Source organism: Elephantulus edwardii, unplaced genomic scaffold (assembly GCF_000299155.1).
Source record: "Elephantulus edwardii isolate Elephantulus edwardi_28Jun2011 unplaced genomic scaffold, EleEdw1.0 scaffold00021, whole genome shotgun sequence".
Classification (NCBI taxonomy): Eukaryota; Metazoa; Chordata; class Mammalia; order Macroscelidea; family Macroscelididae; genus Elephantulus; species Elephantulus edwardii.
The window spans coordinates 12,654,385-12,665,847 of record NW_006399771.1 but is presented as its reverse complement, the minus strand read 5'-3'; the positions used below and the strand labels follow the sequence as shown (position 1 = coordinate 12,665,847).

Genomic DNA, 11,463 nt, shown 5'->3' with positions numbered 1-11,463 from the left:
TTGGCGCAGGATAGAGCAGGGTTTAGAGCTGTTGTGCATAGGGTCGCTATGAGTCAGAAACGACTCGATGGCACATAACAACAACAACAACAACAACTCTACACAAATGTAAATAGATCCTGCAGTTACTTATGTCAAATATAGAACAAAATATGTTCCTTGGTAAACATGTAATAACTATTGTTTTGGTTGAGGGTCATGTGGAATGTTTGGTTGCATTTTTATTTAAGCCTCTTTTTTAGAGTTAAGACTACCTTTTGGAGGGCCTTTGTATTTAAAAGTTGGTTAGCCCTCAGGCCTAGTGTAATTATAATTTAGAGGAATATTCTTTTCAGTGGTACAGAGCTGGTCTGTCTATTTGCTGTAGTGAAGTAACCTGAGGTGCATATCATGCTGAACTTTGTGCCATTGGGGTGTCGGATGCCATAATGGTTACCAGTTGTGGACAGTGTTTGGTGGAGTTCCCAGATTAAGGCATGTTTGGAAGTAGAAGTGGTATTTACTTCCTAAACAACATGCTTCTGGAAACTTTATGAATTTTGAGAAATAATTACAGAAAGAATTCAGTTCTTTTGTTCATAGGGTTGTTGTGAGTCATTAACTTAACAGCAAACAAGAACAACATCTTAGTGGAGTAAGGAGTTGCGCTGTGAATTAAAATGTATGTGATTCATATCCATTCACTGCTCCATAGGAGAAATATGGGCATTCTTCTCTGATACAGTTCACAGCTTCTGAAAACCCATGGTTTACCTATTCTGAGTCAGTTATGATTCAATAGTATATAACAAAACAAAAATATGGTTATACTAGAGGCCTAGTGGCACAGGAAAATAGATGTGAGATGTTTGCCCAAAATGATGTTAGCAGTTCAAACCTACTGGCTGCTCTGTGGGAAAAAATGAGGTAATCTACTCATGTCAATACTCACAGCCTCAAAAACTCGATGGTGTGTCTCCAGGAGATGGAAATGACTTGTTGATAGGGGTTTATGGTTATATTGAGGAATTAAAGTGATACCAATTGGCATGTTCCAAATAACAGATCCAGCCCAAGATTGCTAACTATTCTGCCTCATAAAGTTTCTAAGACAACTACCTGGCCAAATAACTGGAAGAGCTCCTATTTGTCTCATTCCCAAGAAATGTGATCCAACAGAATTTGGAAATGATAGATTAATATCATTATTATCATATACAAGCAAAATATTGTTGAAGATCATTCAAAAACCATTAAAACAGTACACTGACAGAACTTTCAGAAGTCCAAGCTGGAGATTATTGTTGATGTCAGATAGATCTTGACTGAAAACAGAGACTATCAGAAGAATGTTTATTTGTGTTTTATTGACTATGCAAAGGCATTTGATTCTGTGGATCATAACAACCTATGGTTACCCTTGAGAAGAATGGAAATTGCAGAACACTTAATTATGTGGATATAAAATCTATATCTAGAGCAAGAAGTTGTTGTTCAAACAGCAAGAGCAAAGGGAATACTGCATCGTTTGAAAAAGGGAAAGGTGAGTGTCAGGGCTCTATCCTCTATTTGTACCTATTCAATCTGTATGCTGAGCAAATCATTCAAAAAGTAGAACTTTATGGGGAACAGTGTGGCATCAGAATTAGATGACAATTTAGCAACTTGCATGATGCAAATGACACAATCATTGTTGAATGTGAGGCGTACCTCAAGTGCTTATCACAGAGAATCAAGAACTACAGTCTTCAATAAAAAAAAATCAATAAAACAAACCTTCTCACCCCTGGACCAAGAGGCAACATCATGATGGACAAAGAAAAGATTGACCTGGCAATTATTTCATCTTACTTGAATCCACAGCCAACACCCTTGGTACCAGCAGTCAAGACATTAGATCTAACAGCATTAGGAAAGTCTGTTGTCAGGGACCTCTTCCAAATCCTGAAGAGTAATCATATCAGTTAGTTCACTAACGTTTACCTAATTCAAGCCATAATCTTTCTAGTCACCCTCTATGCTTCTGAGAGCTGGACAATGAATAAGGGTGAAAGAAGACAAATGAATGTATTTGAGTTGTGGTGTTGCAGAAGAGTAGTGACTATCTCATGGATTGCAAAAAGATCAACAGATATGTCTTAGGAAAAGTGCAACCAGAATGCCCTTTGGAGGCAAAGATGCTGAAGCTTCATCTCCTATATTTTGAACATGTTGTTAGGACAGCTATTCCCTGGAAAAAAATATCAGATTTGGAAGAGTGGAGGGTCAGCAAAGGAGAGGAAGACCCTCAATGAGATAGACTGAAATAGTGTTTAGTGTTTATGGCAATGGATACAAATGTGTCGAGAATGATAACGATGGTGCAGGATAGGACAACAGAGTTCAGATTGGCTGTTCACAGGGTCACAATGAATTGTATGCAACTCAGCAGCACTCAACAAAAACAACAACAACAACAGGCAAGACAGTGGTTATAATACTGGGTTACTAACTGAATGGCTAGCAGCTCAAATCCACTAGCTATACTTTAAGCACTATGGGACATGTCTATTTTATCCTATGTTATAGCTCTACACTACAATCAACTTGAAAATGGAGATGGAAATATTTCAGTGCTGTTAGTTATGGTTACAGTGTTGTAAGGCAATGTCAAAATTATTACAATGATTTGTTCTACTTCCTTGTTGAGAATAATTTGGGTTTTACAATACTAAAAATGATATAAGCTGAACTTATTTTTTATATAGCAGGTAGACCTAAGAAAAACTGCACAACAATTTTTGTTCTTTTCCTCACTTTCCATAATAAAATTAACTGTATTAGTAATTACAAAACAAACAATCCTGAAAACTCAAAATCATTAAATCACAGATCCTGAATGTTACCCAAAAAAGAAATCAAAACTTCAAAGGTTTCAGGCCAGCATAGTGTTTTTGCCTTAGTTAAACTGAATTCTCAGTTATGCATCATTCTACTTCCTAATTGACATTCCTTTACAAGAACTATTACGTATCTTGTTGCTGACAAAAAGGTTGATGGTTTGAATCTACCAATCATTCCACAGAGCAAAGATTAGCCGTCTCTTCCAATAAAAATGTACTTCTTTAGAAACTCAATGGAAGACGGTTACATGTCACGTCAGACCCAATCACAGTGGATACTGGATTACTAACTTACAAATCCAGCTGCAAAATAATGTATATTCCCATTCCATGTTTAAATTTAAGTGCTTTGAACTAGATTGAATTTAATGCTATTTTTAGTATCTTTCTATAACAAAAGAGAATAATTGTTATTGAATCAGAATCAACTCACAAGTGATCCTCCAACAGGTTTCCAGAGACTAAAAAACACAAAGAAGATTGCTGTTCTTTGTCCCATGGAACAGCTGGTGGACTTGAACTGCCTACTTTTGGGTTGGCAGTATGACTCTTTAGGCCATTAGAGTTCCTTATCTTTAGATACATATTATTATTCTACAATCACTTCTCACATTGAAAAACTAGATTTGTACCACTGCTCAAGTTATGATAAATTAGAAGTCAAAAGCAATACAGTAAATAAAAAAAAAACCCAACCTTTCAAACTTAGATATAAATGGTAGTACTCAATCTAGTGTGCAATATTAGCTCAGATGGGGTGACCAATGTAATTTCTGTGTAACCTGCATTGCCTTTGAGAACATGATTATTACTAAGAATATAATAGTTTTTCAGAGAACATAAAATTAATAGCATAGTTCAGATTTCTAAAATGTAAGTGGAGAAAAATATCATTCTTTACCTCTCTGAAATTGCTGAACTGCCTACAGACCAGATGTAGATTTTAATCTCCATTAATGATTCACATACTATACTTTACCCCAAGCAGGGTTTGTAAAATAAATTTTTTACACCTATATAAATCCCTCATACTTGTTTTCTTCCTTACTCTCATTCACTTTTTCCTTAGTAAATCTCTTTTAAAGGAAAGGTTTGCATGTCTATCTCAGCAGATATAGATACCTACTTATCTTTAGGTATACCTTATACCTCATGCTTCCATTAGGTCCAACTGTATGCATTAAAATATTTAGGTATTTTTATGTCTAAAATGCAATGTAAATGTACTATGCCAGGACTTCTCCATACTTATTCTTGTTATGTGGCCTTAAAGTTACCTGCAACTTACAGTAGCCCTATATACAACAGCTCTAAGGCCTGATCTGTCTGTCCTGAGCCAGTCTCACTGACTTCAATACACCTACCCCTATATTGCCCCAGTTACTTTATCAATCCATTTCATCTGGGGTTTTCCTTTCCTGTGCCATCCCTTCACCCTTTCAAGCATGATGTCTTTCTCCAAGGATCAGTCCCTCCTGAACTCATGCCCAAAGTATGTGAAACAGAGCTTCAAAACCCTAGCCACCAAGGAAAAGCTCAATTGTTTCACCTTCTCCACAACAGACCTATTTGCTTTCTTGGCAGTCCATGTTATGTTCAAGACTCTTCTCCAGGACCACAACTCAAAGTCATTGATTTTTCTTCTTTCATCTGTAGTCACTTTCCAGCTCTCTGATGCATAGCAAGTAATTGCAAAGACCATGGCCTGGATCAGGCACACCTTAGTCTTTAGAATGACATCATTGCTTCTTGGTACTCTGGAGGAGTCCCTGACAGATCGTCCCAGTGCATTTGACTTTTGATTTTATGACTGCTTGTGCCAAGATTGTTGGCTATGAAGTCAAGCAAGCTGTAATTGTTAACAACCTCAATCTCTTCTTCATCAATCCTGGTGCTACTAATTGATCCAGTGGCAAGAATCTTTGTCTTCTTGATGTTGAGCTTCAATTCATAGTGAAGAGTACAGTCCTCAACCTTCTTCAGCAAGCACTTCAGGTTCTCCTCACTTTCAGCATGGAAGGCTGTACTATCTGCAGGACATAGTTTGCTGATGACTTTGCTCTCCAATCCTGATGCCACATTCTTCCTTATAAAGTCCAGTCTCCCATATGAGCTATTCTGTATATAGATTGAAAAGATATGGAGGCAGGACACATCCCTAACACACTCTGTTCCTGATTTTGAACCATGTAATGTTTTCTTGCTCTGTTCTGAAGACTGCTTCCTAGTCCAAGAATAGGTTTCGCATAAGCACAATCAAGTTTTCTGGGATTCCCTTTCTTCTCTAAGTCAGCCACAGTTTGTTGTGGGCCACACAGTCAAATGCCTTTGCATAGCCAGTGAAACACAGATAGATATTCCTCTGGTATTTTTTCCATACTTCCAAGATCCATTTGACAATGGCAATGCTTCTAATGCTTTCCTACATAGTATCTACATAAAATTAGCCTTATTGGGGTAAAATAATAAAATTATATTTATTAGCCATAATTAGAGTTAGGAGAAGCAACAATGTAGGTCTAGGGACAATTGTGCCTGATTCAGGCCGTGTTTATTATAATTTCTTGGTATGTGTCAGAGAGTTTGACGATGACTAACGATGACCGAAGAAGAATAAGTACCTTTTAATTGTGGTGCTAAAGAAGGGTCTTGAATATAACATGGACTGCCAAGAAAACAAGTATGTCTTGGAGAGGGTAAAATCAAGTTCCTCCTAGGAGGATAGAATTTTGAAGCTCCATTTCACATACTTTTGGCATGTGGCAAGGAAGACATCATGCTGGGAAGGGTGGAGGGACAGTACAAGAAAGGAAGACCCCAGGTGAGAGAGATTGATACAGTAACTGAAGCAATGGAGATAGGTGTGTAGGAGTCAGTGAGACTGCCTCAGGACAGGTCAGTCTTCAGAGCTGTTGTATATAGGGTTACTATGAGTCACAGGGGATTCAACAGCACATGTGTATTGCCTAGTGGGAACCGACCCATAGCTGACCCTCCAGTGGGTTTTCAGAAGCACTTAATCACATGGGAGGAAATTGCCTATCCTGGCCTTGAACTGCGTGCCTTTGGGATTACAGTGCAGCTTCTTGCCACTAGGCCACCAAAAAGAAATGGTTGTCACTGAAATATTTCAAGAAGTTACATATGATCAAGAGCTAACGGTAATAAAGGAAGAAGTTCAAGCTGCACTGAAAGCATTGGGATGGGGATGTAAATGCCCCAGGAATCAACAGGATACAACTGACATGTTTCAATTAACAGACAGATGCAGCCCTGAACTTGATCAACAGTATGTGTTAAGAAATTTGGAAGACAGCTTCCTAGCCAACTGACTTGAAGAAATTCATATCTATTATCATCACCAAGAAAGGTGATACAACAGAAATTATCAAACAATAACGTTAATATCACATGTAAGCAGAATATCACCCTGAAATAGCTAGAACAGTGCATTGACAGAGAACTTTCAGAAGTGCAAACTGGGTTTAGAAGAAGCACTGGAACCAGAAGTATCACTCCTGATGTCAGAAGCAGGTTGGCAGAAAGCAGAGAATATGAGAATGTCTATTTATGTTTTATTGACTATACAAAGGTATTTTTATTGACTATGATAAAGCATTTGACTGTATGGATCTTACAAAGCATGGTTAACATTGAGAAGAATGGGAATCCTAGAATGCTTAACTATAGTCATGAGAAACCTATAACCAGACCAAGTAGCTTATATCTGAAAAAGGCAAGGAAACACTGAATGACTTAAAATTAGGAAGGATATCGGTCAAGGTTGTATTTTTTTCTCCATACCTATTTAATATGTATTCTAAGCAAATCATTAGAGCAGCTGAACTCTAAAGAAAAATGTAGACTCAGGAATGGAGAAAGACTCTTCAACAATCTGCATTATTCAGATGACCCAACCTTGCTTATTAAAAATTCTGAAGACTTGAAGAGCTTGCTGTTGTTACATGCCATGGAGTCACTAGAGACCTCATGTACAACATAGAGCTGTTGTGCAACTCTATCCTAACTATGTTGTACACAGGGTCACTATAAGCCAGTATGATCAAGGACTATAGTTTTCAATATGAACAACATTTCAATATCAAGAAGACAAAATAATCTCCACCGCTGGCCAATAAGCAACCTCATGGAGAAAAGACAGATATTTTCAACCACTTTATATTACTTAGACTCACAGTAAGTCCCCATGGCATGGGCAAAAATCAAACAATGTATTGTATTGGGCAGGTTTGCTGTCAGGGACCTCTTCAAAATACTGAGGAGCAACAATGTCAGTTTGAAGACTAAAGTGTGCCTGATCCAGGCCATGGTCTTCTCAATCACTTTCTATGAATTTGAGAGCTGACCACTGAATAACTATTATGGAAGAAGCATCAATGTCTTTGAGTTGTTGTGTTGGATAACTATTGAAAATCCCATGACCGATAAAATAATAAATTGATAAGTCAGAAATAAGGATGATGCAGGATAGGACAGGATTTAGATCTGTTATTCATTGGGTCACTATGCAGAGTACTTGACTTGTTTGCACATAACAACAACACAGTTGCAAAAAGAATTCTCGAATGGCACGAACAGTTAAGCATTTGACTACTCATCAAAAATGCAGTGGATCACACCATTTCTATGTGTCCTGGAATAAAACAGCATGTTGTGTTCTGAAGTGTCACAGCCTTTGTACATGTAGATGTCATAATCATTACATGTTTTTATTGGTCAATTATCTTGTTATTAATTAATTAATAAATTTATTTGTTGTTTTCTTTCAAAATTGTAAAGCACCAAAGGAAAGATTTTTCTTTTCTAAATCTTTGCATTTCCTTTTTCCCTGTTTATATCTCCCTTTTGTTGTGGATAAATTGTTTCTTGTATATTTTTCCTTGGGTCTTTTATCTTTGTTTTGGGATTGCTGAGTTGCTATTTTGGGTCCCCCACCACCACCAGTTTCTTACAACTAGGGCTTTATAATTTTTTAGTTCACTCTCAGGAAAAACTTCTCTCTTAAAGATGTATCGTTCCTACCTCTTGTCAATCAGTAGAGAGTAATAAAGATAATAGATTACAGAACTCTAAATAAATATATAAATAGAAATAGAAATAGATTTGGAAATGGAAATAGAAATAGAAACCTAAACCTAAATATAAATATAAAATATTCCATAGCTCTAAAACTATGGTACATTCATACAGTGGAATACTACACAGCATAAAAGAACTACAAAGTATCATAAAATGCTATATATCCTAGGAGAGTCTACAGAACGTTATACTGAGAGAAATAACTCAATCACAAAAGGATAAATACTGTTTAAGACAACTAGTCTCAGATCACTAGTGGAGAGAGGTAAGAACGACAAAAGCAATATGGAATATGCAAACAATAAATAAAGGATCATGGCAACGGAAGATCAACTTGTGAAGAATCAACATACGGACAATACTGTTATTGCAATTAGGAAATGGGTACAAGATACATGTAATTGTTTAAAAAGGAAGAGGGAAGGAGAAAATGAGAGAAAGGAAGGGGAAAATCACTTGGATAGCAGATAGAGAGGTGAAAGAATAGTAGAGTGCAATGGGGACATGATGAGACAGGGTGATAAAAGATATGATCAATATAGTTAATAATATAAAACAGTGTCTTTGAGGGATTGTATAAAGCATAATATACATAAATGAAACAATATGTATGAATGGTTGGATGTAAACCAAAAAAACAAAATTTGAAAAGAAAAATACAAAGACTAAAGACTTGCAAACAAAATAAAACACAAAACTATAGAATTCAGTTCTGCTCTGTATTCATGGGGTTGCATGAGTCATATGAATATGCGTTGAGTTGCAAAAAGAAAGGAGTGTTGTTTTGATTTAAGTGTTTCATGAATCCTGTATGTCCTCTGCAAGAACAAACTCTCCAGGCAGTCATTGAGACAAACTAGCTTTAGACAGCCTGGCAGTGGAGAAATAATTTCCAGAGCAACTATAAAATCATATATGCTATATTTATGGACTCTATAGTGAATGACTACTTTGTAATTGATAGGGAGATGGTGGCAAACTTATTGATTTAGACAATAAAACATAAATATCTAAAGTGAACTCTTGTTACTAATTTAATTCATTAGCTGAATACAGTATTTCACCACAAACACTAAAAACCCACTGCAATCAAGTTGATTCATTCTAACATAAGCCAATACCAAATTCAAAAAATCATTCTAATACACTGGTTTCAATTGGAGATTCTTGAAACCTTTATCCAGGAAAGCATTACTAAGATTGTTTTTGAGGTTAATATGAGCTGATCCATAGCTTTTTCATTATTGCCCAAAATAGTAATAGTTCAGTAATTATAGATTTGGCCAGTAGTTAACTGTCAATTAAGTCATTTACAGATAAACCTTCAGACTTATCTGTGAGGCATTTAGTTGAGATTTTTTTCTAAATAAAGCTTGTGACACGTTGTTATTGATTGCCTTTAAATCGAGCACTACTCATAGCTACCCTATGAACAAAAAGCCTGAAGCCCCTCTAGAACTATCGACATTTATCAAAGTTCATAGAATTTTTTTTGTTTTGTTTTGTTTTGTTTTTAGTTCATAGAATTTTTAATTGTCACTATTTCTACCTAAATTTCCAGGTGACTACATTTGACCATCAAATTGTTTGCATTAGGCACCACAGTCAGCTGCTAAAGCAATCACTGTATTGCTACCATAAATCCTGACTGGATCTAATTTAAGAATTTAGCAGAATAAATCATATTTTATCATCTGTCTAAGGAGCTAAAAATAGAAAGTTAAAATGTAGCTCTAATCTTAACTATGTCAACTGTTTGTGTGGAAAGAAACATGTTTTCAATTCAGAAGACATATGGCTGAACATAGTTATTAAAATCTTAGTGTCATACCTCTCGAATAGCAGTACAAAACTCACTCTGCAGCACTTTTTTGAGAGATTGTAGCTTGTGCACTGGTACTTCTCCAGACTCCTGTAGTTTTTCCAGTAATTCAATTGCTCTTGCAACATCTGTATAAAAAAAATCAAAATTCAAAGTGAGACCCGGAGTAAAACTGTAGCTCTTCAGCAGAAGTACCACTAACCTAATTGAATGGTGACAATAAACAGCAAAATTTTACAATTTATAAAACATCGATCTCATCTCTTAGTAACAGGCAGTTTTCATGTGCAACAAAATTTGCCACTTAATATATCTCCATTGATGGCATATCATGTAAGTTATTTCTTCCAATCGGTTTGAATATTCTTTAAAGCAGGAAACATTTGTATCGGTGTACTTCAACAAACAAGTCCTCTCATTATTATTTCTAAACTGTGGTTTAGGTTTCTTTCCTCCCAATCTGGTCTTTCCATTCCAATGCCACACTTATCACAGTAGCAAATTTACCAATGATGTCAGTTTAAAGACTAAGATGCACCTGATTCAAGTCATGGTCTTTCCAATCACCCACTATGCATCTGAGTACTGCACAAAGAATAAAGATGACAGAAATATTGATGGCTTTGAACTGTGATATTTGAGGAGTGTGCTCAATATCCTATGGACTGCCAAAAGAACAAACAAATATGTCTTGGAGACTGCATCCAGAGTGCTTCTTAGAGGCAAGAATGGTGAGGCTTCATCTTACTCATTCTGGCATATTCTTGGGTGATGCCATTTTTTGGAAAGGAACACCATGCTTGGAAAGGTGATGGTTGTTCCCATTGTGTCATTGCTGACTCTCTAGTGGATTTTCAGGGACAGTTTAATTTCATGGAAGAAGACTGCCCAAATTTCTCCCTTGGAGCAGCTGGTGGGGTTGAACATTCTGCCTCTGGGATGGCAGTGTGTTTTGAATCAAAGAAAGAGAAGAAGAGTCTTAACAAGATGGACTGATATGATAACTGTGGCAATGGGCTAATGTGCATTGGAGATGATACAGTATGAGGGAGAATCAGACAGGGTTCAGATCTGCTGTTCAAAAAGTCGCTATGAGTCAAACACAACTTGAAGGCACCTAACATCATCAGCAACTATTTTGATTGGTGTGTATCTCCTCCATTGCTGATTGTTGTTGTTTTAAGGTGCCATGGAGTTGAGCATGACTCATAGTGACCCTATAAATAAAAGATTTGAACCCTATTATATCCCGCACCATCCTCACCTTCCTGACACATAAGAGCTCATTGCAGGAGTGACCATATCAATCTACCTTGTTGAGGATCTTCCTGTCTTTCACCGACCCTCAACCCTTCCCAACACGTCCAAAGTTATGTGAGGCAAAGCTTCATCATTCTTGCCTCTAAAGAGCATTCTGGTTGCACCATTTCGAAGAGATGTCTGTTTATTCTCTTGGCCATCCATGGTTTGTTCAGTTCTTTTCTCCAACACCACATCCCAAAGGTGTCAATTCTTTTTCTGCCATCCTTGTTCATTATCCATGTCTCAGATACATAGAAACACAGATAGACATTCCTCTGGTATTCCCTGCTTTCAGTCAAGATCCATTTAACATCAGCTACAATATCTCTAGTACCACGACCCCTTCTGAAACCAGCCTGGACTTCTGGTAGTTCTCTG

At 36.7% G+C, this 11,463-nt stretch overlaps 1 protein-coding gene across 1 annotated transcript in view; it reads right to left on the bottom strand.

Annotated features, from left to right (window-relative positions):
• Nucleotides 1–11,463, bottom strand: part of LIN7A (lin-7 homolog A (C. elegans)) — a 310,570-nt gene that overhangs the window by 190,694 nt on the left and 108,413 nt on the right. Inside the window, exon 2 of the mRNA XM_006882541.1 lies at nt 9,793–9,911. Within this exon, the coding sequence (XP_006882603.1) occupies nt 9,793–9,911 (119 nt within the window). The remainder of the gene's footprint in view (nt 1–9,792; nt 9,912–11,463) is intronic.